The 18,162-nt window shown below is 41.7% G+C and overlaps 3 protein-coding genes across 6 annotated transcripts in view; 2 read left to right on the top strand and 1 right to left on the bottom strand.

The window, feature by feature from the left end:
* Positions 1–1,337, bottom strand: part of emc6 (ER membrane protein complex subunit 6) — a 7,302-nt gene extending 5,965 nt beyond the window's left edge. For both annotated transcript variants that reach the window (XM_027273627.1, XM_027273628.1), the window contains exon 1: positions 1,123–1,337. The gene's annotated coding sequence lies outside the window, so the exon portion shown is untranslated. The remainder of the gene's footprint in view (positions 1–1,122) is intronic.
* A 471-nt stretch (positions 1,338–1,808) lies between these two features.
* On the top strand, positions 1,809–6,251 carry shpk (sedoheptulokinase). The gene is made up of 7 exons (XM_010736524.3): positions 1,809–2,040; positions 2,120–2,261; positions 3,103–3,277; positions 3,366–3,518; positions 3,744–3,919; positions 4,176–4,376; positions 4,837–6,251. The coding sequence occupies exons 1-7, from the start codon at positions 1,903–1,905 to the stop codon at positions 5,229–5,231; spliced, it is 1,380 nt and encodes a 459-aa protein (XP_010734826.3). The 5' UTR covers positions 1,809–1,902; the 3' UTR covers positions 5,232–6,251.
* Positions 6,252–7,510: 1,259 nt separating this feature from the next.
* On the top strand, positions 7,511–18,036 carry trpv1 (transient receptor potential cation channel, subfamily V, member 1). 3 transcript variants are annotated; one of them, XM_027273493.1, is made up of 17 exons: positions 7,511–7,705; positions 8,138–8,187; positions 9,818–10,030; positions 10,183–10,340; positions 10,425–10,577; positions 10,665–10,802; positions 11,721–12,019; positions 12,200–12,376; positions 12,463–12,618; positions 12,697–12,792; positions 12,883–12,953; positions 15,060–15,225; positions 15,319–15,385; positions 15,543–15,871; positions 15,958–16,070; positions 17,437–17,558; positions 17,669–18,036. In XM_027273493.1, exons 3-17 carry the CDS (start codon positions 9,840–9,842, stop codon positions 17,761–17,763), a joined length of 2,331 nt encoding a protein of 776 aa, XP_027129294.1. In that variant the 5' UTR covers positions 7,511–7,705; positions 8,138–8,187; positions 9,818–9,839; the 3' UTR covers positions 17,764–18,036. The 3 variants fall into 3 exon arrangements, with proteins under 3 accessions (XP_027129294.1, XP_019130507.2, XP_019130505.2); XM_019274962.2 differs by having other exon boundaries at positions 8,096–8,187; XM_019274960.2 differs by lacking the exon at positions 8,138–8,187.
* Positions 18,037–18,162: the final 126 nt, after the last annotated feature.

Raw genomic sequence — 18,162 nt, 5'->3', positions numbered from 1 at the left:
AGCCCTCTGAGGCAAATGTACTTTGAGACTTTGGGCTATACAAATAAAATGGATTTGATTGGCTGAAATTGAAATTGCTGTCCATTATACAGTTGGAAAAACTCAAAACATGAGGCACAGTGTCACATCACCTGACAACCACAGGGACTCTGACTTATCTGGCTATATAACTATGTAGCACGTTACAAATGACATGTTCATGTAATCTGACCTTGCTCTGGAGATACTGATACAACTTTGTCTGAACAGAATAGCTATCTTGTGAACTGTCTGGCAGCCTTTTTGTTTTGTTTTGTTTATTTTTTCTCCTGTATGTCCTGTTACCACCACACAGTGGACAGACAGCGGAGCAGCTTCTCCCACAGGCTGCTACAGCTCCACTGTCGAAGGGACAGATACAGGAAATCTTTCCTGCCACATGCTTTTACACTGTATAACAACAGCTAGGTCATAATCTACAATCTACAGTCACCTCACATTTCTCCCTCTGTGTACATATCAACACTGCCAACTTGCTGTATATACCTCTGGACAATATATTTTATTTTATCGTATTTACTATTGCTTTTGATTTTTTATTATGTATATTTTGCTTTATAGTATATTTTTATTCTTTGTTGTCACTTGTCACTGTGTATAATGCTGCTGCTGCACTATAATTTCCCAGCTTGGGATAAATAAAGTATATCTATCTATCTATCTATCTTACTGTCTTTTGAAAAAAAATATAAAGTATTTAAAATAAAGCATTTCTGATTCTGATAAGCGATGCCATCAAGTTGCTACACTACAAAGCGGCTGTTCACATATTTAAGCGGGTAATTTATTCGTTATATAATAAACAGAAATAAACAGAAATCAGATCTGGACTCGTTTAAACCCCCCGATGCTAAGTCAGCTAACACCTATATTTAAAGCTCTGGTGACACAAATAGACGCATGAACGGACTAGAGTCAAGTTAGTAGGGACTAAAAATAATAAAACATGTGATGCTGGTAGCCTGACTGCACATTAAACTTGTTTTATTTGATCATTCTCGTCACAAATCGGAGTTACCAGCCCGCAGCCTAGCATCGTTAGCCTAGCTCCCCCTTGGCTACTTAGCGACGGATGACTCTCACCGGAAACACTCGCAGGGACTCGTTGGGCTCCTCACAGCTCGGCTACACGAAGCGACTTCACAGACTTGGATGTTGGATTGTGTTTTTCTTAAAGGAATGTCAGCTGATATGTCACAAAAAAAGGCACATTCATTCTCATCTGGGTGACACTCCTGGACAAGAGTCGGCCATGCTCCTCCACGCAGTGCATCACGGGAGGGAACGGCGTGAATTATTAGTGAGCTGTCAGTCGCGAACGAGCCGGTTCAAAGAGCCGGTTCAATTTTTACTTTGGGATATTTCAGTACAAAGAATGTATTGCGTGATTTAAAGTGATAGATGTGTACACATACGAATCATAAGTCAAGACGGTGTTAAGTTTGGCTGAGGTATAAGTGGTAAAATGAAGCCGACTCTTCTTGGTAAGCTGAGTCAAATGATCTGACTCCCTAAAAAGAACCGAACTTCCCATCACTAGGCGTTATTAGCCAAAAGGAGCCGCCGGTGTGGTGCGTTCACAAAACACCAAAGAGTAGGAAATTAGACAATTACCGTTATGTTACGTTAGGTTACGTACTATGTTTGTTTTATTTATGTATTTCTGTTTCCACGCACGGGCCTAATTTAATAAATAAGTGTATGTATTTGTGTTTTAAATGCTTTAAAGCCCTTACAGAAGTTAGTTAGTTTACATGCAGCTAAAAAGTTTCCGTTTTCCTACTTTCCTGTAAAGCAGCAGTGTGCTCTGTCATGATGATGGCGTCCAGCTGAGAGGCAAAGTTCACCGAGTCTCCAGCCGTAATGTCCGCTTATATCCTCGGTGTAGACGTCGGAACCACTTCGGTAAAAGCCGTTTTATTAGAAACTGGCTCCAAAGCGGTTGTTGCGGGTCACGCATTGCCAACTTCGTCAGATATCATCGATGACAGCGGGATAAAGGTGAGTGTGTTGTTCACGTGCTTTACACTGATGGGTTTGTCCCGTGTGTAACCTGGGTTACCTTTCCAATGCCACGCAGGCTAAGGAGCAGCACACCGGCCGGATCATAGACACTCTAAACCGGTGCATCAGCCTGCTGCCTGCGGACAAACTGAAGCATGTCAGCAGCATCGGGCTGTCCGGACAGATGCACGGAGTTTTATTCTGGAAAGCAAAAGGCGGTAAGACTACTACTACTACCTGTTTGCATGCATGCATCCTGTCCTTTCACAACACCAACAATTATGTAACAACGGATGTGATGCATGAGTAGTCTGTGCAGAAAATGAACTGATTTCTTTTGTTATTGTAACAGGCATTGACCCTCTACATGTGGATAAACGTGCAAAAAAACTTGTGATTCCAGCCCCAATATGTGCTCATGTATACATTTAAATAAAGAGGGGCTCCAGTTCAGAGGCCCCATGACAGAGAGGTCTTCATATAAGGGCCCTAAGGGTTATGCTGTGGCCCCTACATATCCACAGTCTGTACAGGCTCTTTAATATTATTGTGATCCATGGGAGGACTCTACATCACACTTCCAGATATGATGCTGCTGCTTCTTCTCATTATTATTATGATTATTATTATTAGTAGTAGTAGTAGTAGTAGTAGTAGTAGTAGTAGTACTTGGAGAAAACCCACATTCACACCTATGGGCCATTTTAGAGTCACCAATTAACCTGCATCTCTTTGGACTATGGGAGGAAGCTTGAGGGCATGACATGCAGGTTAATTAGTGACCCTACATTACCCGTAGGGGTGAATGAGAGTGTGAATGGTTGTTTGTTTCTGTGTCATCCCTGTGATGAACTGCTGACTTGTTCAGGGTGTACACCTCTTGCCCAGTGCCAGCTAAAGATATCCTCCAGCTTCTGATGAGGATAAGATCCTATGTCATAACTGTGTTGCCCTCTGCTGGTTGCATTGAAAACCTGATATGAAAGTAGGTTTGTAGTCAGAAAATATATGAAACTGGGAGTCAGATATGACTTATTTTGTTATGTTTACACCTCGCAGGTTGTGATTGGTCCAACAGAGACTTCTTCACAACCGGAGACACCAGTCAGCTGATCACCTGGCAGGATGGGCGCTGCAGCAGTGACTTCTTGTCGTCTCTTCCAGCACCAGACTCACATCTCAGTGTAGCCACAGGGTTTGGCTGTGCAACAATATTCTGGTACATGAGACACAGGTCAGCGCGTACTTTTTAATAACTCCATGTACATCTTAATGCAGCACTTTGTGGCACAAAAGTGAACCGTAAAGATGTTTCACTGCAGGCCCGAGTTCCTTGAAGACTTTACAGTCGCAGGCACCATCCAGGACTATGTGGTTTCAATGCTGTGTGGTTTGGGTGGGTGTGTGATGACACCACAGAATGCAGCCAGCTGGGGTTTCTTCAACACTTCCTTCAACCAGTGGAATACAGACATGTAAGTTAAGAGCACAACTTCCTGTGTTACAAACACATTTCTGTGCCAACAACATCTTCTTCAGTTCAAGTACTAAATGCATGAAACAGTTTTCTAACTTGTGCATGATTAGTGTTTAACTGCAATCACTAAACGTGTCAGAGTTGTTATGCATAACCTACGTAACAAACCACTGTGTGTGTGTGTGTGTGTGTGTGTATGTGTGTGTGTGTGTGCATGCTCCAGTCTGAAGGGTGCCGGCTTCCCTTTGCATCTGCTTCCTCACTGTGTGCCATCTGGTGGCTTGGCGGGACAGACGTGCTCTGACTGGCATGGTATTCCTGCTGGTACTCCAGTAGGGGCCGCCCTTGGAGACTTCCAGTGTTCTGTCTACTCCTGCATGAGTGCACAGACAGATGCAGGTGAAACAGGGAGTCCAGCCTTCTCTCTGATAGTCTGATACTTGATAGTCCATACACTTCAGATGGAATAACCCATTACAGCAGTGCCATGACATCCGTTCTGCATCCATTAGATGTCTTCTACTACTGCACCATGATAATGCTTCCACTCAGTGATCTGTTAAGTAGTTCTGATGAACACATCAGTGTCTCTTGCTTGTCGCTTTTACTTCATAAGCCTTCACTGACAGTCTGTATCTTTCTCCTCATTTTACAGTTCTCAACATAAGCACATCAGCCCAGCTGACCTTTGCCATGCCAGCTGACTTCAAACCTCCAAATTCTCCTCAGCCTGCCTCCTCCATCTCCTACTTCCCTTACTTTAAAGACTCATACTTGGCGGTGGCGGCTTCACTCAATGGAGGGAATGTCCTGGCCACTTTTGTGGAGATGCTCACTGCGTGGATGAAAGAGCTCGGTACGTATTTTTAGCCACGCTAGTAGTGTGGTTCAGGGGGGTCGGTTGGCCAGCCGGTCCACCTCTGAAATATCACAACAACACTTGGCAGGATCGCCATGATATTTTGGTATAGACATAAATCGTCTCCAAAGATAAATCCTGATGACTGGTGATCCTCCCTGCAGGTCAAACTTTTCACTTCACCAGTGAACTATCTGGATAAAACTTTGCAAAGACATTCATGGTTCCCAGAGGATGAATCCTAATGACTTTGTGATCCCCTGACTTTCCCTCTAACGCCACCGTGAGGTGTTTATTTCAGGAGTGAGAGATCTGTGATGATGTTTTTTTACTGCGCTAACCACAGAGAGTTGGAATGTAATTAAGTAACTTCAACTGATGCCAAAATTATACTGAAATTACTGCCATTAAATGTGTTTCATCTAAACGTTAAATTGCTCCTCCTCTTCCCTCACAGGTGCAGAGCTCAGCGATTCCTGCGTATACGAGAAGATGATTCGTAGCGCCCTGAATCAGGAAACGACTGACCTGAGAGTGAGTCCAACCATCCTGGGAGAGAGACACAACCCTCTCTGCCTGGGTCAAGTGAACAACATCTCCCCTACCAATCTCTCTCTGGGTCATTTGACCAGGGCAATGTGCCGCGGAGTCCTGGACAACATCACCTCCATGATGCCTGCTGAGCGTCTGCAGCAGGCGGGGGTCAGCAGGATTGTGGGCACTGGGAGCGCCATCGCTCGCAATCAGGTGCTAAGGCAGGAAGTGGAGAAGGCGTTTCCCCAGCCGGTGGTATACGGACAAAACGCGGACTCTGCTGTCGGGGTAGCCATGGTCCTCTGTGACCTACTTTAACTGAGAGTTGTAATGAACAGGTCTGTCTGTTTACATGATTAATTGAGAGTACCTTTATTTAATGGAATCGCTTGAAAAGTTTCTTACTTTAAAGGCAACTTGATTGCTCTGTGGACCTAAAAAGCAAAAGTGATGTTTGCCAGGATTTGGATTAAAAGCCTTTTATATCCTTTGGCAAGCTGTATGCAACGATTAACACACTGACTCAAAGTAGCTGCTGAGAGCACCTACAAACTCCCCTTAAATTTCACTGTGACTGAACAGCTATCGGCAATATACAGGACATTTCTGGCTCTATGTTGTTGTTGTTGTTTTTTAGAAGTGTATTTCTCAGACCCCTTGAAGCCACAATAGTGTTTAATAGCATGTACTATTTCAGAAGTTTGAAATGTTTGGCGTCAGTCCTCAGAGCCAGAGCTTTTTCACAGAGTTGCCATTTTTCAAAGATGTTCATCATTCATTAGAAAAGATCTAATTTTTCCACTGACAGCAGCCTCATTACAGCAGTACACAGCACAACAACAAAATGAGCTGTAAAGCCCCCACATAGGAGGTTCCTTCTGAGTTTGGCGTCGTATCCGATGGATTTCTTGTCGTGTTGCCCACCTACCTGCTTCCCTGAGCCTAACATTGGTGATCCTGGATAATTGCTCTGCCAATGACAGCAGCATCATATGAACAATGACTAAAATATTTAATGAGATAATGATGCCTGTGGGGGAAATACGGTTATTATATGTGCCATATTATATTGTATATGATGTAATTACAGCAGAATAAGAAGCTGTAGGAATAATATCCAAAGATTGTTGCATTTATAATGAGCATAAAAGTATATTTTTGTAATTCCCATTTTTTTATCTACTTGAGTCTCAAAAGATGTAAAACTCAAAAGGTTATCCTGAGCTGACATCAGTGTTATTAGTAGTGCCAGTCATTATAATTGAATGATGGACACTATTAAAAAAAAAAAAACATTTTGTTTAAATAACTTTAGTTGTATGCAGTTATTCTTCTCTCAATGAATGGACCAGTACTTCACATCTGATGTGATGTATGTATATGGTACAAATAAAACTGTTAATAAATCATTTTCTTCTATATTTTTTATCTCTAACTAAGACACCAGGGTTATATTGGTGCAATAGTCAAGTGTTGAATGGAAAGCAATATCTTTTACATCCAAAGACACACACGCCCACATAAACGTCATCATCAAGCATCAGGCTGACTTAGTTTATTATTGATTTTTTTTAAATTTATTATTAATTTAGACAGTACATACAACATATAATCAATTCAAATCAACATGTGGTGTATATAATGGTATATACAATACCTACACCCACATATGAACGTCCACACACACACACACACACACCCCAATGCTGAATAGCCACTCATGGTTATCACTTCCTTCTCTGTGATTAATTCCTTTGGGTTCAGGAGGACATAAATTAATAACTATCTGAGTGAGGGCACACCCACAGAGACAGATAAATACCAAGCTTTTGCTTTAAAATATTGAGTCTTCACTTAGTAACGGACCTACGTGTTGCTCTGTGAATGCTCCTCTTGTACAAGATTGAAACCTTGTTTGGACTCCAATCTCCTTCCTCCAGTTCTAAATTATCTCAGAATTATTTTTACACACACAGCATAGGCCCGTCTGCAAGACCGCCCACTGCAGCAGAATATAACAAAATGATTGTTGTGATATCTGCTGTTGTATCCTCACATATAATCAGAATTTCTGAATATTTGTCAACACAACACACATTTGGACTGATAAATAATCCCTTCACACACAATAACATACAGTGTATATAACTCAAAGTATGCAAGGAATCATAGATATACACATAATGGAAAATAATCATTACATATATAGACTACTGTGCTGCAGCCATGAAGTTAATTTTTAATAAAAGACAGTATGTTTCTAATCCAGTGTGTAAAAGTTGGTAGATAAAGAACTTTCTATCTAATCGGTTAGTCATCTGACCACTAAAAGATGAAACAAGCAAAACAAAAGCGGTGATGATTTATCAGTGGTTTCATAGAGCATATCAAATATTAATGACCAGAAAACGTGTGGATTAGAGTGGCTTGGCTCTGCTTGCTGTGGTTAAACATGAGGCATAGGGTGACATTTTAAACACATCTCACAATGTAAGACTATGTGTGCCCTGCCTAACTGCAAACTGAAAAAAAGGGGAAGTGAAATCAACACAACTCATCTCTCAACACAGATCTACAGCCTGCTCAAGTAGGCAAAAACTCTGCAACCACACAGTCAGTCACAGGACCACAGCTGCAGTCAAAACAGGCACAAAACCGTAAAGACGCAGATGAGATGCACACAGGAAGCATGCCGGCAAAGATATATAGCCTATAAAAAGAAAGACACACTAAAGAAATATTATTCACAACTGACAGAAACACCAGAGTGAGAAAAGTAGCTTTTCAGAAGGGTAAGTTTTCTTTTATATTCAGATTTTTTCAGAGAGACTTGAGGAGATTTTAATTTTTATGGTGGTTACTGGTAATTTCTTAATGGTTCAATTATCTTTTTAAACTAATGTCTTTTTAAACATCTGTGTTCATGTCAGATAATTTACCAGCACTCAGTGCATACATCTGGACTCCTTTGTGGTATTTTTTTGCTGTCTTGGCTGGAGCGGAGATGGTCAATACACCATCCTTTTAAGTACTCAGGACTCTAGTAATGTGCTCTGATATTCTCTAGGGTGTGTCACATTATCTTGGTCTGGCTTGTTCCTGCTAATATCGCAGCCGTTGCGTTATGTGAGCATCTTATTGAGGGCTGCACAACAATGACTCGCACGCCCTAATCCCTGCAGGATTCTTGGCTGTGTACTTTTGTTTTGTTTTTTAAATTGAAGTTCAGATTTTGAATCCAGAAGACGATCTGGAACAGAAAGACATCCTTCTGGTAGGTCAAATGTTGAAGTATCAATAGATTTCTTCTGTCAAACATCCGTGGTATTCTCTCTGTACAGAACATGTTCATTGTCATAATTCTTAATGTGATTTGTTATCATATTTTGTACATTTATGTCTTGTTTTAGCTTATTTAATTTACTGAAGATGTGGAGAGAGAATAGATTTCATCACTGACACAGATTGTGTCTCTCATTGTGTTTATTATTCATAAATCTGTAACTGGAGTATTGTACTAAAAAAACAGCTCACGAATCAATACATCCATAAAACATACAGCAGGACATAATGCCGTAGTGTGGAGGAGGGTGTTCCTGCACACACGACTGAACAACAATGAGGTTTCATACTGTACTTCCAGTTTTGTCAGTAAAAAACAAATGTTTAATTCATTTTTCAGATGTGGTAAAACCTATTTAATTATTAAGATTCATGTTTCATTGGGATGTATTTATAGGAAACATTGCGTCTCTAAAAATAAGACATGCATACATCACTGTTTTTCCACCCGTTGTGTCCTGCTGTGGTATAAGAATTCCTCTTGTGATGATCACGGAGTCTCAGTTATGAGTCACTAATTCCCTATTTCGTGGCTGAAAAGGGGAACAAAAAGACACCAAAGATTAGGTTCCCGTTATCTTAAAGCGGTCCCTTTTTTTAAAAAGTATCTTTTCTTTGCATTCAGCTGACATTTGCAGCATAACATTCAAATTACCCACTGATTCTGTTTCTGTATAAACAGACCGTAAAATATTTGGTTAATCTGCAAAGATGTGGCTACCGGATCAAGCGCTGTGTGTACTGCTGTCATGGAAATCCTCTTCTAAATACACTCCTTTGTTAGTCAGAGGGGGTGAAACATCACATGTCTGTGCCCTTAAAGGCCAGTGAGGTGATATCCTGCAATAAACATGTTTCAGACCCAGCAAACACAACACACAAACAAAACAATGTTTTAGCATTGTGCATTCATATTAACCACATCCAGATATACACATAATGCTTGAGGTTTTGTGAGAGTATGTAAAGGACTCTTTATGCATTACCAGTATTTATTTTGCTTCCGTCACGCTAGCAAGTTAAATATGTTTCTGATACTGCAAAAACAGATGAGTCTCACACACACTAGTCCCAGTTTCACGTCCTCATTGCTCTAAAGCTAAACATACTACTACTTCTGGAGTTATTACTAATACTATACAGGCGTACAGGGGGGTGCATGGTACACCACAATCCAGCATCTTTGTTAATGAGGAGAAATACATCTGTACATCAACAAAACATACACAAAAGATCCAAAAAGTCTATCTGTACACAGAGTGCATATTCATTAAAGGTCCAGTTTCCATTTGGTTTCATCAGTCTGCAACTTCACAGCTAGTTGCCATTATATCCTACACATGACAGTGAGATTGGTTCAATGTAAGAAGTTGAAGTAGATCTGCTGATGATTGAGATTTTTGGATGTTTTTTCAAATATTATCCCAGTCTAGTGACACATTCTCCACTGCTAACACTGCTAATCATCTTTACACCTCTTGGATGGCTCTATCTGTCAAATGAACTTCACTGGATCTCTTGGTTGTTGTAATAATGAGCACTTGTCCTGTATTGCTATGCAGACCACTGGAGCAAGAGGTGAAGATGGACAAGTCCGAGATGTTCGGCTTCTCCCTGGAGACAGACGACAGGACGGAGGAAGAGAAATCGCGGGGGAAAGCAGCAAAAAAGTCTGGACAGGGCCATGTGTCGCCCAAGGCTCCCATGGACACAGATTACCAAGAGCAAATGGAGGAGACCAAGCCTCAAATCAGATTCAATCTCAATTTTGACAAGTGAGCCTCTCCATGCGGAGATATAATACTCATTATAGCAGGGGGGACTGGATCTTATCAAGCCCCACAGTGTTGATTAATATGGAATGTGAAGCTGCTTTACCTTTTGACCCACATGAATCTGTTGTCTATCAAATATTTGTTGTTTCCAGAGGTATTCGACCTGTTAAGGAGGACGGTAGCAAGAGAAACAGCGAAACGTTTGACATCACTAGGTTGTTTGAAGCTGTGGCCAGTGGCGACGTGACAAAGCTGAGCACCCTGCATCAGTACCTGCACCAGAACATGAAGAAACTGTCCAACTCTTTGTGTAAGTGTGACAACAATAATTCAACAGCTGCACCAAGCTGTTGACCTGCGTGTTAATTCCCTGAATGTGTGTTTACACCTGTAGATAAGTCGTACGGTAAAACCGCCCTGATGAAGGCTCTGCTGCACCTCAAAGACGGCAAGAACAACACGGTGGAGCTGTTAATCGACATCTCAGAGAAGATGGGCGACATTAATGAGTTTGTGAATTCAGCCTTCACCAACAGCTACTATGAAGGTAAAGTGTGTACGAGGCGGTGAGAATAAACCTTTGCAACATTATTGGTGTCTTTCTCTGATATATATGGATGTGTGACTCTGGCAGGCCAGACAGCTCTCCATATAGCCATTGAGAGGAGGAGTCTTGCCTATGTGAAGCTGCTGGTCAGTAAGAAAGCGGATGTTCATGCCAAAGCTTGCGGAAAATTCTTCCAACCACATGACGGCCCCAACTTCTACTTTGGTGAGTTCATGTTGCTGCAGGGAGGAGGAGCGCCCTCCTCTACTGACAAGATGAGTGACAGATTACAACTTTGTTACTAAGTGAGAGACTTTTCACAGCATCTCTGAAACAATACAATACATTTCAAATTCAAAATTGTATTTTGTTGTTTTCCAGTCACCAACATTTAAAAAAATCAACTGAAATAAATAAACTTAATGCATCAATCCTGGTATTACTATAAGCATTGGTGGCTCCACGTTGGCTCCACATTGATAAGAGATTTACTCTTATCTACTGGCCTCTCGAGCGGTCACTCTCTTGTTATCTTTTTTGCTTCCTCCATCGTCCTTGTCATTGTCCTCTGCCTCAGTTCTGGTGCCAATTCCAGGATCACTACGTCTTCAAAACGTCTGTGGTACTATTTCTTTCTGTGGTACTCTGAGGACCCAGTCCTGGGCAGTACAGCTAACTAACTCGATAATAATAAATAATAATAAATAATTAATTAACAGCAGCCACTGTTTTCAGCAGTTAATTGTCAATCATAAAACTCTAAATCAGCTTTATTGTTGATATTTTACTCACCTATGTATACATGCAAAGTATGCAGGGTGCTGGTGGTACATTGCTCTCTTTTAAAAGACAACACCACCACCAGCTGTTGATTTATAATACTGCACGTGTGCATAGGTATCCTCATACCTACCTTTTGTTGCAGTGTTTCTGAGTTATACTGACACATTTTCTGATTGAAACCCAGAATACTCTGGAAACTTAAACATGAAATAAGTCTGAGACTGTCACAAAGTCAGGCTTCAACCTCCAACATGAACGTGAAAACAGTCTTTTAGTGTGAAACTGCTCAAACATCATTGCTTCGATGGATTGAACACAAGTCAAACAGCCATTCAGATCATCTCTCTGTGTTGTCCTCAGGTGAGCTGCCTCTGTCTCTGGCAGCCTGCACCAACCAGCCTGACGTGGTGGACTACCTCTTGGAGAACGATTACGAAAAAGCAGATCCTAGTGTGACAGACTCTCATGGTAACACTGTGCTGCACGCTCTGGTAGTGGTGGCTGACAACACTAAGGATAACACAGAGTTCATCACTGGCATGTACGACCGCATCATAAAGACCACTGCCCGCCTGCACCCCAAGCTGAAGCTGGAGGAGATTGAGAATGGTAGAGGGCTGACACCCCTCAAGTTGGCTGCCAAGACCGGCAAGATTGGGGTAAACACTAGAAGTTGATAAAAGATGGATAGACTATGGATGGTATGGGCCCCAGCTCCACTGACTCACAAAAAAGTAGTGTTTTGGCTACCCCTATGAGTTTTTTGATTGGGGTCTTAAGTCTAGGGATGGGGTCTACCTGGATGAATGTGATTGAACTTTCCTTTTGTTTGTCTGCAGCTCTTTTCACACATCCTGCAACGAGAGTTTCAAGAGAGTCACACCAAACATTTGTCCCGTAAATTCACTGAGTGGGTTTACGGACCTGTCACCTCCTCCCTGTACGACCTGGCCTCCGTGGATTCGTACGAGGACAACTCTGTGCTGGAGATACTGGTCTACGGCAGTGATATTCCTGTAAGTCCCAGCATTATGAGCCCAGTCAGAGCAACTGTTGATGTTATTCTGTACTCAAACATCTGTCTCCTGTTGTCTCCTCTCAGAACCGCCATGATATGCTCCAGACGGAGCTCCTGAACCGGCTGCTGGAGTCAAAGTGGAAGTCATTTGCAGGTCGAATGTTTTTTTTTAACTTCCTGTTCTACGTCATGTACCTGATCATCTTCACTGTCGTCGCCTATAATAAGCGGGAAGGAAAGGTGAGCTGGCTCCTACAAACTGATTGAACTGTGTTTTCCCAGATGGACCTGTGCTAATGTTTCCTCTCTGCCCCACAGCCGCCATTTCCCATCGAACACACCAGAATGGGTTATCTGTATCTTGCAGGCCAGCTAGTGACAGCACTGTCAAACTGCTATTTCTTTGTCATAGGGGTAAGTAGTTCAAATCCAGTGGTTCATATCATAACCTAGAGGAAGCTGATTTCTAGTATGATTTATCAAAAATCTTATCTAAATCCACAGATCAAAGACATGTGGAGGAAACGCCCGAAACTGCGGACGTTGCTGATTGATGGATATTATGAGATTCTTTTGTAAGTAGCATGCTTCTTTCCCAGATCTGTCAGCGCTAATCTAAAAATGGGCAAAGACGTGGGTTGTGGGTGGACCTGATGTGGGCTGAATGAAGCCTAGGTGCTCAAACAAGCCATCTGTGACAGCACCCACCTGTCTATCAAGGCGGCCACACTGTTAATTATGCATAACTTTAGGCCTTAATATAATTCGAACAGGTGAGTTCTATAAAAATTCACCCTCAGTACAGTTGTCATGAACGGGGAAATTAGCTGCAGAGACAAAAACTGTTTTTTGTACCAGGCTGTAAACATCTCTGCTGTGAAGTTGGACATTTTAACATGGGGACTTACGGCGATAAACTCGTCCTGTAGCCAGCCTCAAGTGGTTGCTCAAGGAACTGCAATTTCTGGCACTTCTGCATTGGCTTCAAATCACAGCAGCAGAGGTTGCCACTTGATATTTATTAGTAAGTAGTCTTCCTTCTTCTTCTCTGCTTTCTTTGCACATTACTACCACCAACTGTTGACCAGTGGAGCAGTGCAAAACTGATGTGTTGTGCCACACATGTGCATCTTGTCCACACAAAAAAATCTGTAAAGGGTCAACTGCAATCTTTTCTAACATCAACTAGCAAAGTGAGTCACACAAGTGTTACATTGCACTCCCTCTGTTGTTGAAAGTTTCCACACCCAACGGTGACGTAACGGTGTACTGACACCGCCACATCACTGCTGTTACACCACTCTTTAAAAAATTCAATTGTGGGGTTTATGACCGACTTTCTTCAGGTTCCTCACTAAGGAATGGGAAGCGTGTTGTCTATAACTATAACTATAACGTCAACACTAACCTTTACTAATACTGAATTACATTACAAAAGCACAGGAACAGCTTCCTTTTTGTAACTTGGTCACTTTAATGTCTGCTTCAACCGTTTTACCTCATATCACTCCGCCAATCTTAACCATCACTTCTAAATGAAGCAACAAAATACAAATAGGTATCATTATTTTCTCACCAAGCATGAGAAAAATTATGTAATATCATTCTTCCCTCTATTCAAATGAAATGTGCTTATTTCAAAGGTTATGAAAAACTAAATAAATCTCAACCCACACTAGTTACATAATTGATGTTTTCAGGAATTAATTCAGATGGAAGATTTTTTTTTTTAATCTCAAAGGTCAGGGTTACTGAAAGTGCCTACAAAAAGTATTAACCCCCTAAGAATTTGGACAGAACAACACAAATGTTAATAAAAAAAACATCCAATTCCACCACCCAGACAGGTCCACCCACCTCTCTCGATGTTTTTTGCTGTTCATGAAAACTTGTCTTAAACCTGTCACAGTGTCTCGACTCGTACTTATGATGTATGCCTCCACCATGCTCCTAGTTTCTGTGGCCTACTCCATCGTTAAGGTTGCTCCCCCCCTTCAATCATTGTTGTTAACGTAAAGCACAACTCTCTACTGGTGACACTAGATTCAAAAACAGGTGGTAACAGGCTTAATCAGCATTATATGAGCAATGGATGTAATGGATGTTCATTTATATGAAATGAATTTGCCTCTCCTACTCCAACATAAATCAATTTTTTTGGCTGCAGCTGATTAAGAGAAAACAACTTTTATTTGATATCTTGACAGATTATGGAGTTACTCCAATCCACAACACAATGCTTTCATAGCTAATATATTAGTCATAGAAATAATAAACATTAGGACACATAAATATGTGTGCCAGTGTATTTTTGATTACAAATTGCACATATTAGACTGTGAACTATCTTTAACTGACAGCACTTCTGAATAGATAGATAGATAATTTATACTGTAGTGGCTGGTTTCTTCAATTTCTTCCACGTTTTTGTGGCATTTTTCTTGAAATGCTCGTTTGTCTTTATCATGTAGATTTTGCCTCGACACTGACTCACCAAGCATTTTATATTTGTGATTAATTTGCTGCTTTTATATCAATGTCAATGAGTTATTGTTGCAAAACAGATTGGTGACATGTAACAGCTTAAAATGATCCGGGCATGGATTCTTCTTCTGTGAATATCCACTGTAAACTTGTGCTTTATTATTATTTATTTATTATTATTTCTCTGTTGTTGACAGTTTCTTGCAGGGCCTCCTCTTCATTTTGTCAACTATACTGTACATGCTCGGCTGTAAAGAGTACCTGGGCTTCCTGGTACTGTGCCTTGCTCTCAGCTGGGTGAACATACTCTACTACTCCCGGGGTCTCATACACATGGGCGTCTATAGCATCATGATACAAAAGGTAGTCCACACAGGTTACGCTACAGCCCAGAGAACATCCCAGTAAACCATCTGATCTGATCTGAAGCCTTTAGTCTCTTTTTCTTCTTTGTAGATGATCCTCAGTGATATCCTGCGCTTTCTTTTTGTCTACGTCGTCTTCCTTTTTGGATTTTCAGCAGGTACATCTCACTCAAAAAGACACCTGCTACACTCTCAAATGCTTTCTGACTACTTTACTAGTTTCTATTGATTTGATCATCATTACCAGGTTTTTAAGATATGTCACTTTCATAAACAAATAAAGGGAATTTTGAGATTTCCTATTTCCTGTTACAGCGGTGGTCACCCTGCTCATAGAGCCTCCTCCAAAAAATGACACTCATACTGGTAAAGGGCGTCTTTTTGGTCCCGTTGGATCCGGTGAAGATTGTGTAAAACCCACCTTCAGAAACATCTCCTACACGACGCTGCAGCTCTTCAAGTTCACCATCGGCATGGGTGACATGGAGTTCACCGAGGACTACCAGTACCAGGCGGTCTTCTACGTTCTCCTCATCAGCTACATCATTCTCACCTACATCCTGCTGCTCAACATGCTCATCGCCCTCATGAACCGCACCGTGGAGAGGACTGCACAGGAGAGCACCAGCATCTGGAAGCTACAGGTGAGGCATCCTGGAGGGCTCTGTGGTTTAGGGAGTATTTGTTCAAGGAAGATGTGTGTTTAATGAAGTGTTGTGTCTGTTTTCAGAGGGCCATCACCATCCTGGACATGGAAAGAAGGCTGACGTGTTGTCTGAGGAAGAGGTATCGCTGTGGGTTTAACATAAACCTTGGCAGAGACGACGATCGCATGTGTTTCAGGTTTGCTTCTTTCAGTTCATTGACAATATAATCAGCCTGAGGGGTTGCAAAAGCCTTCATCACTAGCTGCATAAAGGTCCAAAGGTTTTATTACTGTGTGTGTACATCAAGTAATGATCATTTCCAGTTGTTTTTTTTGGTAGTATGAACCACTAAAGCGAATCTATACTACATTTTTAGCCAAAGCTCAAGGGATGGTATTGTTGGATGGTTGTTCTGTGGGCTGGTTCACCATTTTGGACTGAAATATCTCAATTATTGGATGAAGACATTTCGGATAAACTGTAACAACTTTAATGATTCATCAACTTTTCATCTGGCACCATCACCTGATGTTTTATTGAACATTTAACTCAAAGATCTGCTGTGCTATCTTCTTGCAAAGTGATTTCCTCAGGAAGGGTTAATAACTGTCCGTGAAGACGTTTTGCCCCTCATCCAAGAAGCTTCTTTAATTTTCCTCAAAGAAACTTCATGGATGAGAAGTGAAACGTCTTCACGGATCTACAACCAAGTCCAGTTGCCCTAGATTTAACCCTTCTTGAAAAAAGATGACCTGGATGCCTGAGAACCTCCACAGACTTCAACAAAAGTTATGTGTCTGTCCAGTGTTAGTCAGGGTTATTGGTATTTGTGTGTATCCTCGAGGTCAAACAAATGCGTTTAATTCCTGATAAAACATCTCCAAAGCTGAGTTTTAAAGATATTTTAAATCCAGCATTGCTTACATGCATGTTTACCTGCTAGCTGTTCCTTTTCCCTGTTTTTATTGACACATTGCAGCGTAGCCTGCCGTGTTACCGCCACCTGTACATCAGTAGAACAGCGGGAAACCATTGGCAGGAGTGTGCACCACATAACGCAGCTGCAAAGCACTCATAGAGGTCAAAAACACCCCAGGAAACCTTTATGCACAGCCTCACAGAACAGCTAAATTTATGTTTCATGAAATTACCAGAAATTACTTGACACATTGCAAACCGCAGGAAGAGTATTCAAGCATAGAGATACTAGTTGGTTTCTGGGACTCTGGGAAGAAAAGAAGCTGGCATGTGCACACATTCAGAGCACAGGCAGATTAATCTGGCTCTGGATGAGGGCTGGAAAAAAAAAATGTTTTCTATCTTTCCTTTTTTGTGTTAACTATAGGTTGATCCTCTGAGAAGCCAGGTTTAGCGTGTAGTAATAATAATAGAGGAGAAACAAAGCTCAGAGGTCTGAAGATTTAACAAAAGATGCAGCTGTGTGAGCAGGATCGATTGATGCGCAGTACACTGTGTTGTTCACTAATTTGCCTTCTTTGACAGTTGATTGATGCGTCACCCAGCAGACAGTAATTGGAGCATGTGTCCTCTTGTTGTCTCAGAGTGGAGGAAGTCAGCTGGAACAAATGGAACATCAACCTGGGCAAAATCAATGAGGATCCAGGGTACTGGGATCGTTCCGAACAGCCTGCCTCAGACACCAACACGAGCAGGCCTACCAGAGGTGAGGAAACATGAACGCAGACTCAAAGCTTCTAGATTAGAAAATGTTTTTAGGGATTTCTTTGTGACAGGAAGTCATGTCTAGTAACATTTTCCCTCCTCTGTCCACAGGGAGGAGCTGGAGAGGCATGCTCACGGGCAGTCGGCGGCACTGGCAGACTCATCTATCCACAGAGATGAATCCTTTGAACACCTCACCGGTTTAAAAGACGACAGAGAGCTTCACTCTGGCTGACCTGTGCAACCACGTCAACCACTGCCGAATGTGTTTCTGACTGATACTCAAGTGTCAGCTGGATTTCAAATGTCACCTCTGAGGCGATATTTCACTATCATGAGCAGTGCCCAAGAAGAAATGTAGATATTTGTTCATCTAACTGACACGATGCTGTAAAAACAAGTAGACTTTATCAATGCTGTTGCTTATTTACTGAAGATATCATACATTTGAAACACATTAAACATTGATTGTTTCTGCACATGCTGTTTTCTGCCACCGCCTGAACAGGATGCACATCCTCCCTGCGCAAAAGGCCACAACCTGCCGGCACCTCTGGCATCGCTCAAAATCCTTCATGGGAGTAATACTGATCATGAAGGTGCTG

Source organism: Larimichthys crocea, chromosome XXII, assembly GCF_000972845.2.
Source record: "Larimichthys crocea isolate SSNF chromosome XXII, L_crocea_2.0, whole genome shotgun sequence".
Lineage (NCBI taxonomy): Eukaryota > Metazoa > Chordata > Actinopteri > Sciaenidae > Larimichthys > Larimichthys crocea.
The sequence above is the reverse complement of the archived record's forward strand: the minus strand, read 5'-3'. Positions and strand labels throughout refer to the sequence as shown.